The following is a 24662-nucleotide window of genomic DNA, read 5'->3' as shown; positions in this document are numbered from 1 at the left end:
TAATAGTAGGCATTAGAGGCTTTGGAGCCCATCCTTAGACCCACTGAACTTCTAAGGACTGAGGCACATTAAGAATTGTTTATCCAATGTCAATCAGAGCCAGGCACTGTGGCACACACCTGTAATCCCAGCAACTCAGGAAACTGAAGCAGGAGGATCATGGGTTCAAAGCCTCAGCAATTTAGCAAAGCTCTAAGCAACTTAGCAAGATGCTGTCTCTAAGTAAAATATAAAAAGGATTGGGGATGTGGTTCAATCCCCAGTACCAAAAAAAAAAAAAAAAAATGTCAATTTGATGTGATCAACATTTGGGAAGGCACAATTGACAAAATTTGATTTACTGTATCTAAAAGTCCTTTGAGGCCACAACCAGAACCCTCCAGGTTAAATAAATGTAAATCCAACCATGCCAATTCCAAACCTTCTATTGCTTCCCACCAAAACCACCCAGACCTCTCACCAGGGGTCACATTCCTATGTGACCTGGCTACGTGACTTCCTCTCTGAGCTCATCTCCTCAGTTTCCCACCATCCTCCAGCACAACCCCCACACTCCAGTCACACCAGCCTCCATCTTTCTTGAATTGTCCATGTCCTCCTCACACTGTGGAACCCTCCCTTAGCATCACATGGTGGCTCCTTGGGACAATCTATCAGCTCAAGGTTCCTCCTCAGATAAGCCTGCTGGTTCCTCACCATCACCTTGGGCAACCCCATAGGCAACCCCTCCATCACACAGCCCTGTTACATTTTCTTCAACATACTTTTTATGGACTGGTTCACTGTCTGCTTCCTGCCCCAGAATGAATCTCTAACGTCAGGAGGCGGGATCTCATCTGTCTTAGTCCCAGCAACATTAGCACCTACCAGAATCACAGGCATGTAGCAGATGCTCACTCAACATTTGCTGAACAAATGAATAAAACACACAGCACCACATGAGATGTCTCAGCAAGCCAAAGCCTCCCTGTGCAATCTGTGAAAGCACAGCCTCAGAAAAGGCTCTCCCTTCTGGAACTCCCTGCAGGGCAGGCCTCGTGATCTGGCCTTCCAGTCCTGGTAAGGTCACTCACCATCCAGATTCTGTGGCCACCACCTGATTAGTCGATGGTGACATCTTTATGCTCTCATTCCTTCCTTCACACACTGAGCCAAATACTTATCATAGACTTTTTTCCCTTTTAACTCCTCTGGTAATTTAAAACTGCTGTGTGTAATGTGGCAGCCATCTCCCTGTGGTAGAAATGAGATCTCTCTTTCCTCAGAAGCTCTTTTGGTTGCTCCGTGCCTGCTTTAAACATTCTCTTGACTTTTTAGGTTCATTCAAATGTGTATCTGACTTTTATGTTAATCCCAGTCACTAAAGGTCATTTAAACTAGAACCCCCCACCCCGGACAACACACCTCATGCTCTAAACCGTTTCCCTGCTCCAGGTCACATCATTTTCCGCTCATGCTGCGCTCAGAAGGCTCAGGCCTCCGCAAAGGAAATCCTGGCCTCCCTCCCCTTGCTCTGACTCATCCTTTCAGAAACCTCCATTTCCTCCCAGTCCGCAAGCCTCCTGAAGACCTCAGCTCTTCCTTACCCGATAGATCCTGATGCTTAGCCACCCAAGATAAAATGCAGTACGCAAAGAGCTCTGCCTCCACTTTGCTTCCTTTGCTGCATCAACGACTGAACCTCCTCACTATGATCTTCCTTGTTCATTCAAATACTGCAGCGTTGGAGCACTGAGATTCCAAATCAGAAGAAAAACTGAATTTAACAAATATCATCAGGAAGAAATACATGAGGACCAAACACATAAAATGTGATCTTTAGTGAAAGTTGTTCATGTAAATTCTTTAACGTGACCTTGGTGAGCTTCTTTGCCCATTCCCCTAAGCCATTAGCCTAAACTTGGATCATTTTTCTCAAGCCCCAACCCATCCTGTGTGCCATCCTGACCCTGCGGCAGAAAATGCTGTCTCCAAGATCCTCAGAGTTGCATTTCCTCAACTCCGTTGCCTCCTCTGCAAACCATCTCCACCTGCACACACCCTCACACCTTCCTTCCAGTCCGGAAGAGCCGCCTCTCCTGGTTGGAGCTGCACTCTGCCCTTGAGCTCTCACCTCACGCCCTAGTCCCCACCCAGTCCTGCTCTGTAGATCACCCCCTTGCTCTGCTCTAGCTTCAACCTCTCACTCTTACCACCCCATCTCTCAGTTGCCCAGCTTGCTCCTTTGTCACCACAAAACCCTGCCTTAACCCCCATGTCTTCCAGTTCTTTTCTACTCCCCAAAACCTCCTCAATAGTTACTTCCTGTCTCTACCCCTCCGTCACTCCCAGCTCACTGTAACCGGACTTCTGCCTTCGCCCCGCCAACCCATGCTTCACTAAAACTGCTGCCTGTAGATCATAAATGACTGCTTGATTAGAAAATGCAAAGGGCAATTTTTGCTCCTTAACTTCTAGATCATTCCGCTGCCTGTGATGCTGTAAACCACACCTTTCTATTTTGAAACCCTCCATTTAATCACTCTCCTGATTCTCCTCCTACTTCTCCAGTCATTCATTCTCAGTCTTCCTCAGGAGCTCTTCCTCTCCCCACCATGGAACAGTCTTCCAGCTTATGTCCTCCTTATTCCACCTCCCCTTCCTAGGCCACCTTGTCTACACCCATATTTGTCATTAGTATCTCTGTGGAAGTAACTCCCGAGCCTACTCTCTCTAGCTCTCACCTCTCCCCTAAGATTTTATCCAGCTACCCCGTAGACATGGGCCCATGTGTGTCCCAGAGCCCCTCAGCTTTCTTGTCTGTTTTGATTCTGTCTCTTTGCTTTACCACTTAACCTGTTTATTCCCTGTGCTGCACATGCAGCTGGTCCACCTTCCACCCAGCTGTCCAGTCAAGTCTCCTCTGTTGGTTTTACTCTTTTATCTGCTTTGTCATCCATTACCCTGGCAATTCTAATGCTTTTTATCAACTCAAGATTTCTTGAAAATATTCCCTTTACCACGCCGGAGAACAAGACATCTGTTTGCTCTCCTTGATTTCTTCACAGCCCTGGGGATAACAGCCAAGTCCTTGAGCTTCATCTTCCATGCATTGGGTTTTCCCTATCAATGGGACTTTGAGGCCACTTTTAATAAAAGCATAGAACTGCTGATGTCCAGTGTGTAACTAAAAGCAAAATTAAAAGCTTGGCATCTCTTCCTGCAGTTTGTATCCATCTCCTTTATTATCATCTTAAACTTTGGTTCAAATTCCTGCTCCACTCTTCACAAAGGCATGCTAATCATTGAAGGAGTGTTCATGTAAAGCTGGTAATCCATCCCTTAAAGCTGAAAACACCAAATAAGCGCTAGGCACAGTGGTGCAAGCTTGTAATCCTAGAGACTGGGAACCGAGGCAGTATGATCACAAATTTGAGGCTTCAGCAACTTAGCAAGACCCAGGCTCAAAATCAAAATAAAAAGGGATAGGGATGTGAATCAGTGGTAGTGCCCCTGTGTTTAATCCCCAGTAAAACACACACACCCCCACACACACAGAGACACAAACACACACACACACACACACACACAAGAATAACTAAGGTATTTTTCCAAATTTTTTTTATATTTTTAGTTGTAGATGAACATAATATTTTATTTTATTTATTTATTTATTTTTACATGGTGCTGAGGATCAAACCCAGAGCCTCATATGTGCTAGGCAAGTGCTCACCACTGAGCCACAACCCCAGCCCTGTTTTCCAGATTTGTAGTGTTATGGCCTCACCTGGGAGCCTAGACCAAACTCACCTCATCTTAGTTTTTGTAACTCCTTCTGTGCAAGCCAAGAGCACACACATAGAAGGCAAACACCTCCACCCCCACCCACTTGCACCCTGACCATGATATCCTTGTTCCATGGAACCAATGCAAAATTGTTTTTCTGAGAATGTAAGTTCTGCTTTTCTGAGAATGTAACTTCTGCTTTACCATTACCCTGGAAAATACTCCATCTGAATCTGTAACCGAAAATGTAATTTCGGAGAATGTGACTTTTTTTGATACACAACCTGGTAATTTTCCCTTTTATAAAACATATCTTATGATTATGATTGCTTCTTCTGCCCCCTACCCCTCTTTGTGGTTTTTAGCTTTATAAGCCTGTTCTTACCCTCAACACGGGTCAAGATGTATCAAGAGGTTTAGATTTCTACATCTTGGCTGCCGGCAATAAAGTTTCCTGTCCTGCTTCAAGACTGACCCAGTGATTTATTACTAACTCACCACAACAGCAGGGACATCATAATCAACACAGCCAAATGCCAGTTTTTACAACATCCTGTTTCCAAACCCAAAGGAACTAATGCCATCTTGGTTTCCTGACCTGTCCTTTTCTCTGAGTCATTCTCTTTCAGTCACCCTGGGTCCCAGCAACAATAGGTCTGATCAATAAACATCCTGTGATGAGTGGAAACGGCCCCCCCAGGCAACAGCAAACTCTGACCCTAAGATAATGATCAACCGGTTCAGAGTTTGGCCACGACCACTCCACTCCACTGTGCATACTTATGGTTCCCCTTCTCTATGTAAGGGGGGAGCGCATGCTTGTACCCCTGAGGACAGGGTTGAGCATGCTTGACTCCCCTAGTATTCCTGGTAAAGCTATACTGAATAAATTCCTTTCCTTCCTTTCACTAATCCTTTTTCCATTTGGGTTCAGGTACAGTGGCCAGATTTGATTTGCAGAGACTTCTTAAAGAAAAGCCCCCTCTGGCCCAGGCTTACCTCTCCTGAATCATCTCCCTCTGCCTCCACCTTGAAATTTACAAGGAAGTTCAAAAAACATCTGAAACTCCCTCGACCTGCCACATTTCCATGTGACAGTGCCTCCTTAGCAAACAACGCCTGACTTGCCTGCACCACATTTCTCCATCCCCATCTCCCTCCTACTTCCCAACTCTTCCCTTCCTGACCAGCACTTTTCCTCCAAGATGTGACTCAAACATCACCTTTTCCAAGATGCCTTTTGACATTTCTTCAGCCTGAGGAGTGCCTCTCCTTGATATGACCATTAACTGCTGGGCAGGAACTTCCAGGGACAAGCACAGAATTTGCAGTAGAAGGAGTTGCTGTCCCTTCAAATGATGGCTAACATTCCTTCGAGTTGTTTTTCTTGTTATTGTTTGTTTCAGATAAACCAAAGAAAACCACAAGGAATGTTTTGAACCAGGTGAAATCACTAAGTCACTTTTCTAAGTGACCTAGAGTGAACTTTGTTCATTACAATCTCATTATCATGCTAAAATGTTCACCCAAGGGGCATTACCATCTGCCTTTTTTGAATGTGCAATGTATGAAGAAGTGTGATCTTGAAATGAGCATGCTCAGGAATATGCCTACCTCTATCTGGGATACATCTTTCCAATACAAATATACAGGAGTCTTCCCGATAAAATCCCCTACCTCCCTTGTTCAGAGACATACTGCTTTGGGAGTCATCTCCAGCAGCCTTCTTACTTGCTGTGAGTAATAAAACTTTCTTTACTCTTCTATCTCTTGATTGTGCTAATGGGCTTTGCACTCACCAAAGGGGGGAACCCTTTGTGTTCAGTTTTACTACTGTAGCATTCCATGTTAACCTCCAGCAAGACACATTTCACACTCTTCTAAAAGTATATTCATCTATCCTTCCCCAACTGCCTCCAAATTCCTCAAGGCAGGTGCTATTCATAATAGGTGTTCAATGTAATTCCTCTGCATGCTAAATATTAGTGATAAAAAATTTCTGGTATGGCCCCAGAATTCTTAAGTACACTTGTCATCCCATATGACCCTTTCTCAGTCATCCACTCTGGGAGGCTGTGCTGCGGTGATGATATTTTAATATTCAAAATACAGCAGCGGTGGTTGCTGTCATCATGCTAATTCTAGAATGATGGTCTCCACTGCAGTAAGCATTAAAGGTAAAGAGGACCCAAACAAACTAAAATTAGCCATATCTTGCTACTCAACATAGTCTAAGATTTGGCAAGACAAATCTCTTAGGCAGTCGCAGTGCTGATACAGCGTGGTGAAATGGAACTCAACCAAAGAAGAAAACCTGCAATATCTTTAACATAGAAAATTCTGAGTTCTGCTGATTCATTCTGACTTCAAGCTGCAATAACACTTGAGTAAGGAGCACCCAAGCTGACTCTGCCTTTTTTTTTTTTTTTCTGCAGAGTTCACAAAAATTTGGCACATAAGAAATTTAATAGTTGTTCTTTATAGTCCTTTGCAATTCCTCAGATATTGGCTGAAGTTACCTACATTATAGTGTCCAATGACATTAAATGGTCTTTTTTCTTGCAAAGATGCAGTCCCAGTCAAAATACTGGTGAGAGCTGAAAATACTGATTAAAGTTTCTGTAACTGAAGAGAATCACACAGAAAATCCCTTTCACCAAAGAAAGGCTCAGCACTATCTCTATTTGAGCTCTTCAGCCTGGTCGAGGCAACATTTCGTATTTACTTTTGTACAAAAACATCTGTACAACTGGTTCCAGATTAGGAAACAGCATTTAAATATCAACATAAACACATGCACAGAGACAATTGGGTAAATTTTCAACAGCACCAAATTTCTAAGAATCTATTTTAGAGCAAATTATGAAGCAAAGAACCTTCTCCAAATAGGGACTTGCAAGTCATTACTTACTTTGTTCTTCCTACAGAGTCATGTGAATTGCATTACAAAAGGTAAAATGAAAGAAATCTCTAGACTGAAGTCTAATTATACTTCAATCAGTAATTTATCATACTTCTTATATATAGTGATGATTCAAGCTAGCATTTGATTAAATAGCATTACTTCAAATATTTATTCCCTTTAAAATCATAATATGTAAGTACTGTATTTGAGATATTTAATATGTTAAATGTCTTTTCTTTCAGGAAAAGGATATAAAGACAATTAGACTTTTGTATTTTTCTTTAAGTGCTCTATGACATATAATCTGTCAGAAAACATCAGTTGTTTCAACAACAGATGTTATTTTGACTAAACCAGTGTCTCAGAGATGGAGTTTTATGGTACCTGCTTTGGAGGATTATGACTGTATACTTACTTGTTCAGTACGAGGTCAAGAATGAATTTGGAGCCAAAGGCTTCAATCTGGAAGCTTGCCTGGGCCAGATGGACAGCCTATAGAAGCAAAAAGACAAAAGAACCTTAACTTACTTTCCTGTCTCTAAGATTGATTATATTCATACCAAGAATGTTATTAAACAGGACCAACTTTTTATGTATCAATTCATTTCTTTAAGAGACTAGGTGTGTTGTCATGGCTTTGCTGGGAAGATCTAGATATCTGAGCAGCAAAGAACTAATAAAAGATAACCAGTCCCTTAAAATGAACCCGTTGAGATAAAAATCAAGAACATATTCTGCTAGACTTCCAAAGTGACTATGATGAAATATGCAAGTCTGACTAATTAAAGCTTGATTTCAGCCTGTTTTGTGCACAAAGCTAACTACACCTTTCTGCACGCCTAAGTGAAAAATCCTATCAGCACTCTGATCTTCAGCGGGAATTGAAATTTTCTCTAGAACTTTCTCTAAAATGATGTATTGGCAGAATGCGACAGCAAAATGGGACTGCACATTCTTCTAACTACAGAAAGCACTTAGAGCTTGGCCCTTTGGGAACACTGAGAGTTCATGTCCCCCTTTAAAAGTCACACATTTACAAATACTGTCATCATGATACAAAGATAATTCCATCTCAACCCAAATCATATTTATGAGGTGTTAAAGATTAGTATAGCTCAAAGAAGCATCTTGAATAATGTAAATTAACAGATCATCTAGATGTTATAAAGGATTTCAAGATGAAACTTACCTTCACTGTCCTATCAGAAAGGAAAAAACAAAGGACAAGGATAAATGCAACATTTATACCCCCTCCCTTGACTCACAAATGTCCTTCCTCTATGCGTTCCGAAGGCAGCAAGAGTCAGACTCATCTGCGACACAGGATGCCAGCAGGAACACTCTGGGCATGCCCCTCGTGGTACTTTCTATGCCCACCTTCTCCCATTAACCCTCCCCACTCCTCTTTACCCTTGGCTCCATTTTTTATTATTGAAACTCCCCCATTCCTTCAAAGAAGTCCAGTTGTACTATTCCCCATGAAATCCCCCTTCACACACACTCTAGGAATAAACTCCTGGTCCCCAGAGCCTCGGGAGCATTGTACTTGTTCCTCCCTCCATCTGGTGGCATAAGCGCTATCCACTGGACAGTGAGCTCCACATACGTATCACGGGAGTCCTGCAAACAGATGTGGATCAATGACCCTCCTCCAAATATCCAAGCTTCCAATAATTCACCAAATATTTATTGTCAAGACTGTTTTGCCATGCCAAACCCATAAAACACCATGAATAAACAATGCCTTCTACTTCCTGTCAAGCACAACTGTCAATTAGCTAGTCACTCAATAAGGCCAATAAACAAAAGTTTCGAAGAAAAGTAACAAATATTAAATTTTAAATACAAAAGAATGAGAGATTCCTGAATGTATAACACCATGGGACATCAAATCAAATTCTAAATCACCACAAAGAAAACAAGGCCACAGACTTGCCCTGGGTTCCAGCATCCAAACTAGTGTATGAGAAAGAAACATCTATCTTATCAAAAGTGGTCTCTGTCATCTGCAAACAAACTTTTATTTAGCTAATACAAATATCTTTTCATGCATTTATTTTGCATCTTGAAGTATTAATTTTATAGATGAATAATTTGGGGGAAGATTTTTCAGCTCTGGATTCCAAAAGCTTAAAAAAAAATGTAAAACTTCCTGAGAATGAGATAGGTCCTTAAGCATGTTTTCTTCTAAGAATACTACATAGCTGAGGAAAAGTTCATCAATGCAACCTTGCTTAAAGAAGCTGATAAATATACCTCTTGGAAGAACCTACCAGGTGACCAAGGAAAAGCCTCCTTTTATAGCAAAGAAGCAACTAAACAAGTACAAACACCAACACCACCCTATTGCAAAATAAGGTAGGCCATGGTAACCAAAGCACCCCCATTTTATACAATTGTTAGGACTTACACAGTTTGATAATTGCCAAATCAACATGTTTCAGTTTAACAGAATTTAATGAAGGAGCTAATGAATAACACTGAGCTTTCCTTTTGCTTTTTCATTTACTCATTCCACACTTTTTACACAAGTTTCATCTTCTGTAAAAAGATGGCTGGGACACAGCCCTGGACCTCAAAGAAACAGCAGCATCCAGGGAAGCAGCCTTGGCATCTAAAAGGCCACAGTAACTGAGACTGAGTATGGTCAGGGGCAGAGGCGGGCAGGAAGGCTACTTGAACAAAATTGCACAAGATGAGTAAGAATCCACATGTCAGGGGAAGAAAAGGCATTCAGGGCACTCAGGGCATGGTAGAAAATATCTACTAAACTAGAGTGAAAAAATGAGTGTGGGGGAAAAAAACTTTTTTGATTAAAAAGAAAAAAAATGTGGCCTATAGGAAAATGGCTTTTAGAGACAATAACAACAATTCTGAAAAGGTGGACTGGAGACTGGAGAGCTCTGTGTAACATGCTCAATGACAGGAGTGAGATCAAATATGTACACAGAGCCCAGAGAGCGTGCCGTTCCCCTGACTCACTCGACGTGTCTGGCTCTTCCTATCACCATTATCACCATCAACATGATTCCAAGGTGTACGGAGCTGAGACAATTTACCACGCAACAACGTACTGTTTCTCCACAGAGGGGAGGAAACAACTCACGTTATTATCTTTTATCAATAAAAATGTTTTAACATTTTAATTTATTTTCATTCTAAGAGGCAGCACAATTTTCTATAAAATGATTTCAGATTTCCTCCCTGTATTCATCTCTTCCATGTATCAAGAGGAAACTGTATATTCATTTAACAGAGTTACATACATTTTAAGTCATTTCAACACATTAGCATATGTTACTTTTCTGGCCTTGCTTTTCTTTCCACTGCTATACCTTCTGCCATTATGTACAGAGTACAGATTCTTCTCTATACCAAAACAAACATCTGACAAGTGCTACTTTTCCCTATCACTGTGTCATTTCTGCCCTGTCCTAAATACAAAGTAGCTTTTAACTTCTGGACTCCATGTGATTCCATTGTAAATTATCACTTTTTCTCTAACAAAATAATACACAGTTTTTTAAATGTTAATTTTAAATGTGTTCCAGAATCAATTAAGTGAGCCCTCATTATTATTTTTCTTAATAAATTACTTAGTTGGACATAACTTTTTCCTAACAGTAGAAAATTGAAAGAATGACTGAGAAGAGTGCGAAGGTTTTTACAGTGCCGCATATCACTTTGGGTGATTTAACATGCTGTTAGCATTGACTAGCTGACAAGCATTACTGAAGATACAAAGACTACCTACAGTCTTATTCTTCTTTTACAAAGAAAGAACTATATGGTGAGGTTTAAAAATGTGTTCAGCAATACAAAATCAGATTATAGGAATACTTCAGAGAAGGGCTCATGAACCACACATGAGGTCAGTTACTGTCTTCTTCAGAATATCTGTTAAACAGCCTTGTTTTTATAAGAACATTCACTATTATAGTGCTGAGGAAGAACACAGGGTTTGGAGCCAAAAAGCATCATTTCACAAGAGGAATGAGCACATCGCTGGGCTCAGAATTACCACCCTGAAGGACTGGGAACAGCTGTTTGCCTCAGAGGTTTGGTATTTTTCTTTTGACTCAGAATCTGGCCCAGGGAAATTACAGGAGCTCTATAAACAAAAACAACTAAACTCGATTATATACACAAACCTCCTTCACTGAAGAACAATTCACACGTCTTCACAGTGTGCTTTTGTTTTTCTGTTTTTTCTTCCTAGTAGATGGCACCTAATGGTATCATGTTAAATAACTGAGAAGACCGTTAGCTTCTTCCGCTAAGCCTTGTTTTGCATCTGATTATCAAGCACTGCTGGGACAGTAAGTAGCCGCATATGCTCAATTTTGTGCAAGGGACACTGAATAAGCTGAAGAGATCCACGGTTTTTTCTAGAATAGTTAACATGGATGTTAAAACAAGAGAAAATAATAACCATCTACTTATAGAAGTTAAAAAGCAGGCAATTGAGTGTGTGTGAGTTTCACGCAACTATACCTCATACAGGACTCTCTGCCACTTGGCAAGGATCTGTAAGTTCTCTAGAGTGTACCTATAAGTGGAACTGAACATGGGAAATGGAAAGCCTCCACTTTCTCCAAATTCAGACAATATTTCCAGACTGAATTTCACAATTCTGGAGAAACTGAGCCACTTGATGAAGGGGGTGTCTATGCTGTCAATCACCACGTGCCCTCCTTTAGATCTACATTATACACAGTTCGGGAAGCAGAAGAAAATTCAAAAGTGGTTTTCCAGCTTGTCAATAGACATAGTCCTTCTGTTTAGGGAGACATTCATTCAAGTGATGAAGGAAATGTGTCCAGAGTAGCAAATCACCAAGACAAGAAAATGCTTTACAAATGAAAGTAAGAGGCCCTGAAGGGGACCCAGCAAACATTGGTCAAATGATTCAAGCTCTGCTCTCTAAACAGGGCTGTGGATCTAGCTACGCTTCCAGGAAAGAAGGTGCCAGAGAGAGCAAAACGTGGTCATTAGAGATAGTCAAACTTTCTTCTCCATTCGAAGAAATCATGGAAAAAGTAAAGCCTCTAAGAGCTGATTACTAATGGGACTACAGTGATCTTTTTCTTGTTTGTATTTTTTATGTCCCTCATCATAGGATAATAATCTTTATCCTAAGATTATTAAAATATGGAATACATACACCGTGCATGTATAAAGCATTTGTACCTTTCTAAGAGGTGCTTTCTCTTCCTTTACCTTGTACATACGGCTTTCCTTTACACTTACAGTGTTGAATAGACCCTTCAGGAGTTTCTATTTCTTATTCTTCAAATATAGTGGGGAAAGTTTGCAGAATCTCAAACATCGTTTTCTTTCAAGATTCAGGACATTTTCAGAGAAGACAGATTTGGAAATTCACCAGCTGGTAAGAAGGGTTAGGGTGAGGGTAGGGAGAGCCAGGGAGCTGAGACTAGAAGGAGCCTGCCTGCTGTAATGGGCAGAGCTGCTGGAGTCAGAGGGCTCTTCCCAGGAAGCTTTTGGACGACTTGGCTGCTCAGTATGTTTTCCTTTTACATAATAACAGGAGGCACAGAATCCAGTAAATGCCAATAATTAAATACCAATAAGCTATCGAATGCAAATTGACAGAAGTTTGAGAACAAGCCAGTTTAGATCACAGAGGTTTTTCTGCAGATGCTTCGTCAGGCTATCCTAACGCTGCAGAAACAAACATCCACCTTGTAGATCTTTTTTCTATATAATGCAAAAACCCAAATATATTTTATAGCCCAAAAGAAAATGTCAATAGACCATTTTTAATTGCAGTATGGTTCTCATCCCTTATTGGAAGTTAGCACATTGGGGATTGTGCAGACTTGTGCTGTAATAAAAATAATAATGCTTGTTTTCTTCTGGTTTAATCATCTCAAGGCACCATCGCGTCTGCCCAGAACAATACACCATGTAGGTAATAGGGCCGAGCTTCCGACTACTCTATTATAGGAGAAAAACATTTTTTAAAGGCACAGAAAGGTTAAGTGATGTTTTTATCCAAGGACATACATCAGACTTATGCGGTGTTAGCTTCAGCTCAGTGAGAAGTGCCAAGTTTATGCCAGAAGTCTTTAAACCTCCAAGCCTCAATGTTTCCGAATCATTAAAATATAAATAATAAGAGCTTCCCACCAGGATGTTTGTGAGGATTAAATTATACAATAATGTAGCAGAAAGTTCCTAGAAAAGGTTGATCACATGGAAACAGCTCAACAATTCTGAAGAGACAGCAAAGTAGAAAGAAGGAGAAAGTGAGAAAAAAATAATATATTAACATTTTGGAAAAGGAATCAGTCAGCCTCACCTTAAAATTCTCTTCCAGTCTAGATGGCCACCTTCTAGCAAATTCCAACATGAATTTATATTCTGCAGAATTTGCAAATGTTATATTGTTAATTACTAATTACCATTATATATTGTGCTTTGACCTTGTTCAAGTTGTCGTGTCTCTAAAGCAATATGAATCATTTTCCTGAGAAGTGAAACAGCTGCAAACGTTACATGAAGGCAGTTTTGCAAATTAAGGTAATTTGCTCAACATTCTTGCCAAGATGCATTTAAATAGGTAGCTCGTGAAAGAGAATATCATCATGTTTTTTTCTTTTTTTCTAGTATGTTCCATTTCACAGGATTACTGGTTAAGCCATTAGCAAATTTCCATTGAATACTACCATGTGTGAAACACTGCAGCAGATGTGAAGATATAGGAGAATTAGGATTCATATCAAAAAGTTTATAATCTTATTGGGGAAATGAAATGAGAAAGCACAAAGAGTGAAAATACAATATGCCAATTAAATAATAATATTATGATTTTGTAAAAATGTCACATGTAATTTAAGCATGGTTAATTATTAAATTTGGAGTATGGGCAACAAGCACATTTGAATTTGAAGAGGGAGAATTCTGGGAGCTAGAGAGAGCTGACAAGTTTACAGGGAAATCATCCTCAGCATTCAATGAGTAAGAATTCAAATAGCTCTAGGACTGATTTAATATGATAAAATTATCCAGTCTTCCTAAATGTTTGCTAATAAATAGATGCATCAGAAACATACTTTTGAAGTAAAACACAGAATGCCTTCCATTCTGGAGTGTTAAACTGCAATTTAGATTATGGTGAGAATTCAAGACGACAGTTGATCATAAATACAGAATTTCGTAAGATCAATAAATGGTGTGAACACATACACAGTACAAAAAAAATGCTCGCGTATTTTGTTAGCAAATCTATCTTTCAGCCTTAAGCCAGGAAGCTGAAACCATGTCCTCTGGAGGACTGTATAAAAAGAAGAGCAAAAGATCAGCAAAGCACACTCAGCTCACAGGCCACAGATCAGCACCTCCTAATAAAGGAAGCAGGTCACTGACTTCGTTTTCTGTGAAACCTAGCCAAGAAAGATGAAACTTTGAAAAAAAAATCTAGCCGATATTCAATTACTGAATCTGATGATATGGAAAAAGGAAAGCAGAGGTTTATGGATTTGCAAAACTTCTGATGAATCTTCTACAAGAGTTCTTTTCTAAATGAATCCATTTTAAAAAGAAATTCCAGTTTTTAGCTTCCCCTGCCCTTTTCTAACCTACCATCGGTTTGAGATGCTCAAGTTTGATACAGGCAGAAGATGAACACTGAAGGGAAAGGACGACAGGCACAGAGGCTCCAGGAAATAAACTGCGAGTCTGCTGTACGAAAAATTTCTTTTTAAAATTTCTTTTTAAAATTTTTAAATCTTAAAGAAGAGAAGTTATATTTAATATTACAGGAGAAGGGACACAAACAAAGATTTTCCTTAGTGATTACTTAGCAAGCCTAGTGGACCCTGTAATGATATACACTTTCACTGTCAAAGCATCTTTAGACATTCACATTAAATGTCTTCTATGCATTTACCTCTGGTAATTAATCTTTTCTGGATATTAACCTGACAATGCCAGCTAATGAGAGAGAATGAATCACAAGCCTTCAGAGCACTCGCCATGGGAAAATGAGTAAAGCATTACAAGTATCACTACAGCTGTATTCTTTAGCTTTCATATATTTTCTGAAAGACGAGTAAGAATACAACTATGACAACAGTTGCCATGGAAGCAGCTCCTTTCTGCCGCCTTCCTGAATAGTAACATTTAATTTGATGCATTAATCTAGTAGCTAAGGTGTGATTCATTTTGTTCTTTCTCCTCATCAATTCCTACATCGCCGCACCACACAGCTCCGAGGAGGGCTTCTCTCTCAGCTAATAATTCTGTCATAAAGCAAGAACATATTCTGTCTTTCTAGACAGAATTATTGAACACCCACTAAATAATTTCAATAAAAGAATAGAACAGGGTATGGAAGCAAAAAACAGCAAGCTCCATGATTAATGTCTGTGACTCATTACCCGACAGCTTTTTAAATTTGCTTATATAATGTTAATACTACCCTTACAAGAAAGAAAAAAAAAAAAAAAACCTTTAAGTCAGAGCTCCATGAGGCCCTGGGCCTTGGAATTCTGGCTACGACAACCCAGTGGACTTATGTCAATTCAAATCTCTCTCCAGGGCCAAATAAGGTTCTTTAACTTGCATATTAGGTCCACATAAGGATTAGTTAAGAATGAATGAGTCTAAGATACAAAGTGAGAATTATGGTCCAGTAATTACACAGTTCACTTGAGCATTGTTATATTTAGCAAACCATAAATGATACAGAACAGATTCAAGTATTAATTTCCAGTTCTCCCTTACTAAGAAACTACTGAAAACATATATCTAAGGGAGGCTGAGCAAACATGCCCAGGCTAGACCTCTCTTCTCTTGAAGTACCTTGATTCTACTGATCCTCAGTGGTGGATCTCATGGGGTTCCTGTCCAGGGATTTTTGTTGGGAGAGCTAAAACAGAGCAGTTATTTCTATTTGCAGGACTTTTTCTGGCTCTGCTGATGAGATTGCTCAAAGTTCACACTAAGGAGACAAGTGTGTGACAACAGTATTCCAAAGAGGTCTGTTTTCCTTGCCTGGTCTCTTCAAGATCCATGTCACAGGTCATATATTCCTGGGGCACAGCCTCCTTTTGTCTACAGGGAGCCACATTATGGTTTAGAGAGAGGACAGTTTTCTTTGGTCCTCAGCTGCTTCTGGGCTCTGTCCTTTACTCTGACTATATCCATGATATTTGTTGGGTTGCATTCTGCCCCACTGGGTGGAATGAGGAGTCTTCAAATTGAGGGGTCACACCAAAGAGAGATTCCTTCATCTTCAAATATGTGGTTGCCATTAGACTTCCCTAAGCAATACCCTCAAGGTCTGTTCCTGACACAGGGGGTCAAATTTGTCCTGTTTCACAAATACCATGTGCAACACACATACTTTACCCAAAGCTAAGTGTGGGAAAAACAATACCAAAGCACCTCATGTTCTCTAACTTGCAACTTCCACAGAGTTACGCAAAATGTCAACCACTCAGCCTGTGTTCATATAATTTTTAAAACTAATGTATAGAATACTGGTCATCATACAAAATGTTTTTCCCATTTTTAATAAACAAATGATAGCTCTACAATATCCATGTAATGTTTTAGGCTTATTACCAAGTGAGAACCTAAGAAACAATATAATGTTTACTTTTGATTTTCTGAAAATCCATTTCTGTATTTTAGAAGTTATCTGTACTGCTTCGGGGCTAGGGTTGTAGCTGAGTGTTAGAGCACTTGCCTAGCATGTGTGAGGCAATGGGTTTGATTTTCAGCACCACAAATTTACAAATAAAGTAAAGGTCCATTGACAATTTAAATTTAAAAAAAAAAAAGAAGTTATCTTTATTGCTTTTAACATTTCAAATTTATCATGGTTTTTGGCGTACATTATCATATATTTCATTTTAGGAATTTTTAAAGGTATATACTTACTGATTCTAATTTACTATCTGTATCTCCTATCTCGAGGGCCTGATCTTATGTCACAGAGATTAAGGCATATATTCAACATCTTACTAAATAATGTAGGTTCATCAAAGTCTCTTATTAGTTTAGTAATTAAGTTTATATTGTGAAACAAAAATCCTCCACAGCATTGTTCAAATCTCTCCACAACCCACATCTGTCTCTTGAGCTGCTACTTAAGTCAGCAAATGACAGGAAGGAAACTTTCTGGAATAATTTTCTTTAAGTCACAGGACTTCAAAACATTTCAATAGTGCCAATGAATAAGAAACAAAGTAAATTTTATAATTTTATATTATTTCAATTATACTTATCTCAGGTGAATTTTTTAATTATTTGAAATAAGCAAAGAACTATATCAGGACAGGATTTAGTCATGCTTAGAGAGGACAGGATGTTATTAGTATTTAATAAATAGTCCAAAACAAAAACTACATTAGAGAACATGAATTTTTTCCAAAAACGGAAAGACTATAATAAATTTAATGCTTTTATCTTGGCCAAAAGAGTGGGGGGTGAAGTGCTATTTAAATGAAAACTTTTCTTTCTGCCCTCCATTCCAGTGAAAACTAAATTAGACAATTTCCTACAAAATAAAAATTATGGAATCTGGAAGAATGTTCTAGTACTTGTATCAAGGCGGCAAAAGACTACATCTGCTGGCTCCGTGTGCAAACACATGTAATATAGGAAACTGTTTCATGATGGAAAGGTAACAGTTCCCACTCTCATCACTTACAGGTTTAGCAATTCTATTGTGAGGTTTCTGTTGACAGTCCTACTGACATTTCAGGTTGAATGCTTCTTTGATGGGGTAGGGGCTGTCCTGTGCACTCTGCTATGTTTGGCAGTATCCCTACCCTCTACCCATATGATGCCAGTAGCATCCCACCCCCAGCTGTGACAACCCAAAATATCTCCAGACATCACCAAATATCCTACAGGGCCAACACTGCCCCCAGTTGAGAAGCCCTCTCTTCTATATATGGAAGCTATATGAATTTGGGTTCCTCTAGATATGGTGCCTTTACACACAACTTGTTCAGCCTTATGTTCAAAGCTCATTTGCAGCCATCACCAAAGCCCTTGAAACAAAACAGCAGGAAGCAACTGATGCAAATAGAAAAGGGGAGTATGGTTCTTTCAACAGTGAAATGTAATCCACCTGGAAAGAAGCAGATTTTTAAAAATTTATACCCACAGAGATTCCCCCAAATTAAGCTACAAGTTTAAATCTGTCAAATTTTATCCTTCGAAAAATAATGAAGAAAGAAATTATGCAGTCCAAAAATTTAATCTTTTTAAAGGATGCTTAATACTGCTTTCTTTCCTCCCAAAGTGGCAGCTTCTTATTATCTTTTGAAATGTCATTTGATGACTCAAAAGAAAACAACTGTAATTTAAACAGCAAGAAATGAGAGGGAATAAGTCAGTATGTGGCCTCTGTTTAGAAGCTACGAAGCTGCCTTTCGACAATTCATGTAACATTCTTTCTCCGTGGGTGAAACTACCAGGTCTGCAAGTGCCATTTGCCTGCTGATGGCTCCCACATTTCCATCTCATCCCCACCTGCTCCTGACACAAGACCCAGTCGCAGAAATGACCAACCATCCTCCAAAGCAGAACAGGTGCCGTTTCCTCTAAGCCTTCTTCCCCAAGCTTTCCTCCTCAATTTATCCATGTTGGGAAATGATAACACTGTTGCCCAGGAAAAAGCCTGCCAGTCATTCTTCAACCCTGGGTTAGTTTCCATACATGTTATGACTACAAACAACATAAGTTGTTATCTCACAGTTCCAGAGGTCAAAAGTCCAAAATTGAAGTCTAGAATCTAAAGTGAAGATATTAACAGGGCTGGTTCCACTGAGATGCTCTGGAAAGAACCTGTTTCCTTGTGTGTTTCCAGCTTCCACGGGCTGCCCGTCCTCCTGGCTTCATGGGCCCCTCCTAGCACACATCTTCTTCCATCATCAAGTCTCCTTCTCTGACCCTGACTTTCATAAGGGCCCTTGTAATCCGCTGGGTCCACAAAAATAACCCAGAATAAAATCCCCATTCCAAGTTCCTTAACTTAATTGCATCCCCCAAGTCCCTTTCGCCATGAACGGTAACATGTTCACGGGTTCTAGGGATTTGGATGTGGACATCTTTGAAGAAAGGGAACATTCTTCTGTCTACCACAACTTCTCCCCTTTTCTAGTCCACTCTCCAAAGCACCAGCAATCTGGAGGCTCCACCTTTAAGACAAACCCCAAATCGACCTACTTCTCTGCAGTTCCTCTACTACCACTCCAGCACAGTCCACACCAGACAATGGGAAGCACCTCCTAACTGGTCTCCCTGCAGCAACACTTGCAGCTCAAAAGTCTATCTTTCATGGGACTTCCAAAATGATCTTCTAGAGATATAAAACAAATAATGTTTTTTCCTCCTTTAAATCCCATCAGTGGCTTCGAGATGCAACCAGAACAAACAGGCCCTTCATTCTCTGACCCTTTCTTACCTTTAAAAAATAATGAAGCAGGAAATATGCAATTTTTTTGTCCTTTACAAAATGTCTCTGCTCCCCTCACCATGAACTTGCAGAGGCCTTGTAGGCTAAGCAGTTCTTGGCAAAGCATCATAGAGGGGTAGCGTGCTCTGGCTGCTTTTCCTGGATTTCCAGGGTCACCTCTCTCCCCAGAGGCAGAAGGTAGCAACTTACCACAATTCTAACCCTAACTCCCACCTCTTCAAGTCCACATTAACCATAAAATGCCTGCTAAACCCACATAAAATTCAAAATGTGCAAGAAGTAAATATCAGCAGGTCAGGGAAGAAAGGAAGGAGCTTGCCGTGGTGTGATAAATTCACTTTTCATAGCAGTAGACCAAAGATAATATCTTAGGTTGATGGATACCTAAAAATAGGGTGGGGATAAATTATTTAACATGGTAAGAACTAAAAACAGAACAGTCTTTGAGGAGTGCTAGGAAAGAGATTTGCTGTTCATTTTATAACTTAATGAACTCTGATGAATTATTAGACCATGTAGGTAAATATATCAGAGTAACCACTAATTTTACACAACATATTTGCACCAATTTTACGTGTGAGAGTGCAAATTGGTCACCAGTTTTTCACCCGTGGTAACAATGCTTCACTGGTTTTCCAACACTACTATTTTGAATTTCCTCACCAGAAACTGTCTTGCCAAGGACTTGCTGGTGGCAAATCAGGGGCAAATGATCCTATCAGCAGTCTTTCTGTTCAAAACTCTTCCTGGGGTCCACCCCCCCCCCCCACTCTGCTTTTGCTTTTCAAAAACTCTTCTCTCCTCAAATAACCTTATCCCAGTCCCCACTGGAGCCTCCTTTCATTTTCAAACAGTAAGTACCCACATTCTGTAATTCCTACTCTTCATCCAACACACCCAGATCTTAGGGGGCAGCTACTTCACAAAGCAGGTATCTCTGGGAGTAATAAAGACCTCCTAACTCCAGACAGTACCCATATTCCATCTTCTCTGATGATCACTCAATCACCTCTTACTGGAGGATAATTCACAGAATTTTAGGATCCCCAGGGGCTCTAGAGAATGAACTCACCCATATTAAAATGACCTTAGACATAATAAGATCAATACTGGGCCACATTCAGCCCTACAAACTCAAAATCTTTTCAACTACCTCTCCAGATGGTTCCAAAACACATTAAAGTTTGAAATCCTCAAATCTAATTCAATCTCTATATTTTTTAAATGAGGAAATTTAAATCCAAAGAGGTTAAGTAACTTCCCCCAAATTGGCTTCCTAATACAGAGCCTATTAATTATTCTACTCGTAGTACATTCTCCTTTTTAAAGGAAATCTGTGGAATAAAACACACAAAAACTAATAGAATGAAACTAGCTCCACAAAATAAAGCCCATCAATCAAAAATCTACAGCTAACGGCATACAGAATGGTGAAAGACTAGAAGCTTTTCCTCTAAGATCAGGGAGAAAATAAAAATGCTTGCTTTGCCATTTTTAATCAACAGTGGTACAAGTCCTAGCCAGAACAATTAGGCAAGGAAAAGAAAAGCATCCAATTTGGAAAGGAAGACATAAAATTATCACTGTTCACAGATGACATAACCTTAAATGCAGAGGATTTAAAGACTCCACACCAAAAAGAAAATTTTTAAAGATCTAGAACTAATAAATGAAATCAATAAGAATCATAAGATACAACAAAAAAAAAAAATCACCCACTCAAAAAATCAGTTTCACTTCTATACACAACAATGAGCAATCTGAAGAGGAAATTAAGAAAATAATTCCATTTACAATGACATTAAAAAGAACAAAACACTTAGAAATAAATGTAGTCAAGGAGGTAAAACACTTATGTATTAAAAACTACAAAACGTCACTGAAAGAAATATAAAAAGGCACAAATAAATGGAAAGGCATCCAGTGTTCATGGATAAGATCCACCATTGTTAAAATGCCAACACCACTCAAAGCAATCTACAGATTCAGTGCAATCCCTTCCAAAATCCTAGTGGCGTTTTTGTTTTTTGTTTTGCAGAAATAGAAAAATCCATTCTATAATTCAAATGGAATCCCAAGGGACCCCAAATAACCAAACCAGTCTCAAAAAAGAACTGGGACTGTATGTAGCTCAGTGGTAGAGCACTTGCCTCGCATGTGTGAGGCACTGGGTTTGATCCTCAGCACCACATAAAAATAAATAAATAATGATACTGTGTTCATCTACAACTAAAAAAAAGAACAGGGGCTGGGAGTTTAGTTCAGTGGCAGAGCATGTGCTAAGCATGAGTGAGGCCCTGGGTCCAACTCCTAGCACACACACACACTCACATGCACACATACTAAAAAAAAAAAAAAAAAAAAAAAAAAAACAAAGAACAAGAACACCCTTCCCATTTGAAACATACCACAAAGCTAAGGCACCAAACAGTGTGGTACCAACCTAAAAAAAGACGTGTAGACCAATGGACTAACAGTCAAATGGTCTCCAACATGGTGCCAAGACTATTCAAAGAAGAAAGGACAATCTTTTCAACAATGGCACTAGGAAAACTGGATAGCCACATGCAATAAATAAGTCAGACCCTTATCTTACACCAGGTACAAAAATTAACTCCAAATGAATCAAAGGCTTAAAAATGAGACCTAAAATGACAAAACTATTGGGAAAAATCTTCATGAGATAAGACCTGGCAATGATTTCATCAGAACAACACCAAAAGCATACACAACAAAAGAAAAAAAAAAAAAAAAAAAAGATAAATTAAACGTCACCTAAAAAAAAAATTGTACACTAAAGGAAATCATTCACAGAATGTAAAAATCAACTGATGGAATGGGATAAAATATCTGTAAGTCACATGTGATAAAGGAATGATGTCCAGAATATATAAAGAAACCTTACAAATCAACAAGCAAAAAACAAACAAAATGGGAAAAGGATTGAATAGACAATTCTCCAAAGAAAATAAGAATATTAACAACACACACATGAAAAGATGTTGAACCACACTAGTAAACAGGATAATGCCTTCAAAGTCACAAGGAGCTACCACTACACACCCCCTAGGATGGTCAATACAAAAACTAGAAAAAACAGGTATTGGTGAGAATGTGGAACTCCTGGGCATTTCTGGTGGAAAAGCAAAATGGTGCCCTGCTGTGGAAAATGATATGGTGATTCTGTGATTACTCAAAAACTAAAAATAAAATCCATCATTCTACTTCTGGTACACATTCAGAGGAATCAAGAGCAGAAATTCAAACAGGTATTTGTATATCTATGTGATAGCAGCATGATTCATACAAGGCAAAAGGTAGAAGCAACCCAAGTATCAATCAATGAATGAATGGATAAACAAAATGTGGTACAAACATACAATGGCATATTAGTCAGCCTTGAAAAAGAAGGAAATTCTTTTGGCACATGAGTGAATCTTGACAATATTATGAAAAATGAAACAAGTCAGTCATTAAAGGACAAATACTTTCAGATTCCATTTACATGAGATGCCTAGAATGGTCAATTCACAGAGACAGAAAGTAAAATGGTGGTTACCAGGGGCTGCAGAGAGAGAGGAATGGGGAGTTAGTGTTTTATGGACAGAGAGTTTCAGTTGAAGAAAATAAAAATGTTATGGAGATGAATGATCAACAGTGTGACAGTGTGAATATATTCAATGCCACATAAATGTATATTTGAAGGGTTAATATGGTAAATTCTGTGTGATGTAATTTTCTCACAATAAAACAATTTTAATCATGCAAAAACTGAACTATTCATTCTTATTTATTTCAAACATTATTCTCATTTGTCTTGTTCACCTAATCAAACCTCAACTTTTAGCACGTCTTCAAATATTCATTTCGAGCAATTTTTTTTTTCAGAACCACAACCTGGACCCATTTTTCTGTGATCATTCTCTGCCCAGGAAGCCCAACATTTGCAGGACAACCTACTCCCTTTCACTCTGACATAAGGGCCCAACCCCCAAAATTCCATGAAGACTCCTGTAACCACGACGAAGCTTCTCTTCTTTGGCCTCAAGTAACTTCCCCAGTTACCGGAAAGAAAGTACCAGCTGCACGGAAATGAGAAGTGATCTTTACATCTACCACAGCAATAATCCTTCCCTTGCTTAGTTCACTGCTGAGCTCAGAAGCACCAACCCTATTCCTCTGGTTAATAAAAATTATAATCTTTTATCAAGACATTGATACATCAAAAGCATTTCTGGACAGCAAAAGATAAACCTGAACATGTCACAACCTTAATAAGCACATTTGAGTGTCTTTTTGTTTTATGTTTTTGCAATTTTTAAATCCATTTTAATTGTATAGTCTAGGACTTGAAAATAGGAAAATCAAATTCTTAAACTAAAATGTATCTCCAGCAGGCATTATGGTTTTGATCTGGAATGTCTCCCAACGGCTCATACACTTTGAGGCTTGGTTCCCAATAAAGCAATTTCCAGAGGTGAGGATTTTGGGGAATAATTGAAGGCTCTGAGTTCATCAGTGGATCAATCCATTTGATGGGTTAACCCATTATGTCCTGTCATTTTACATACAGGACACTGATGAAAATGTAAACTTGTAAAATTTTACAGGAAACCCATAAAGTTGCTCAATTTAAGTTTTGTTTTGTTTTGTTTTGTTTTGTTTTGCGGGGGCGGGGGGCAGGGGGGTTGGAGTGGTTACCGGGGATTAAAATCAGGGCACTCAACCACAAAGCCACATCCCCAGTCTTTTTTTGTATTTTATTTTTTGTATTTTATTTAGTGCCTCACTGTTGCTGAGGCTGACTTTGAACTCTTGATCCTCCTGCCTCAGCCTCCCAAGTTGCTGGGATTTTATGGGTGTCCTATAAATATGATGTCCTATAAATATGATGGGACACAATGGGTTAATCATTTAAGTAGACTGCTGGAGAGGGTGGAGATGAAGATGGTGGTAACGACAGGCAGGTGAGGCACAACTGAGAAAGCAGGTCACTGGGAGCATGCCCATGGGGACTGTATCTTACTCCTGAGCCCTTTTCTCTCCCTCTCTGTCCTCAGCTGCCATGAGCTGAGCAGCTTCCTTCCACCCAGCCTTCCACCATGATGTTTCTATCTTGAAGCCAGCTGACCATAGAAATTTCTGAAATCATGAGCCTAAATAAACCTTTTCTCCTTCTAGTTGTTTATGTCAGGTATTTTGGTCACAGTGGGGAAAAAAAAAAAAAAAAAAAGCCTGATACAGTTGGTAAGCCAGTTAGTTCATTAAACTTGTTTTTTTTTTTTTTTTTTTTTTTTTTTTTTTTTGGTACTGGAGTTTAAACCCAGGGCACAGGGCACTCTACTACATCCCTGGCCTTTTTTATTTTTTATTTTGAGGCAGGTTATCACTAAGCTGCCAAGGCTGGTCTCAAATTTGCGATCCTCCGGCCTCAGCTTCCCAAGTGGCTGGAATTACAGGCATGTATCACCACGTCCAGCTAGTTTATTACACTTTTAAACCATCAGTGAACATGATGTTTAAATCTTATTACTC

At 39.3% G+C, this 24662-nt stretch overlaps 1 protein-coding gene across 3 annotated transcripts in view; it reads right to left on the bottom strand.

Moving 5' to 3' along the window:
- ADAM23 (ADAM metallopeptidase domain 23) overlaps nucleotides 1-24662 on the bottom strand; it is a 157207-nt gene that overhangs the window by 117383 nt on the left and 15162 nt on the right. For all 3 annotated transcript variants that reach the window (XM_079130583.1, XM_079130582.1, XM_079130584.1), the window contains exon 3: nucleotides 7086-7162. In XM_079130583.1, the coding sequence (XP_078986709.1) occupies nucleotides 7086-7162 (77 nt within the window). The remainder of the gene's footprint in view (nucleotides 1-7085; nucleotides 7163-24662) is intronic.

This window comes from Sciurus vulgaris (genome assembly GCF_902686455.1).
Source record: "Sciurus vulgaris genome assembly, chromosome: 3".
NCBI lineage: Eukaryota > Metazoa > Chordata > Mammalia > Rodentia > Sciuridae > Sciurus > Sciurus vulgaris.
The sequence above is the reverse complement of the archived record's forward strand: the minus strand, read 5'-3'. Positions and strand labels throughout refer to the sequence as shown.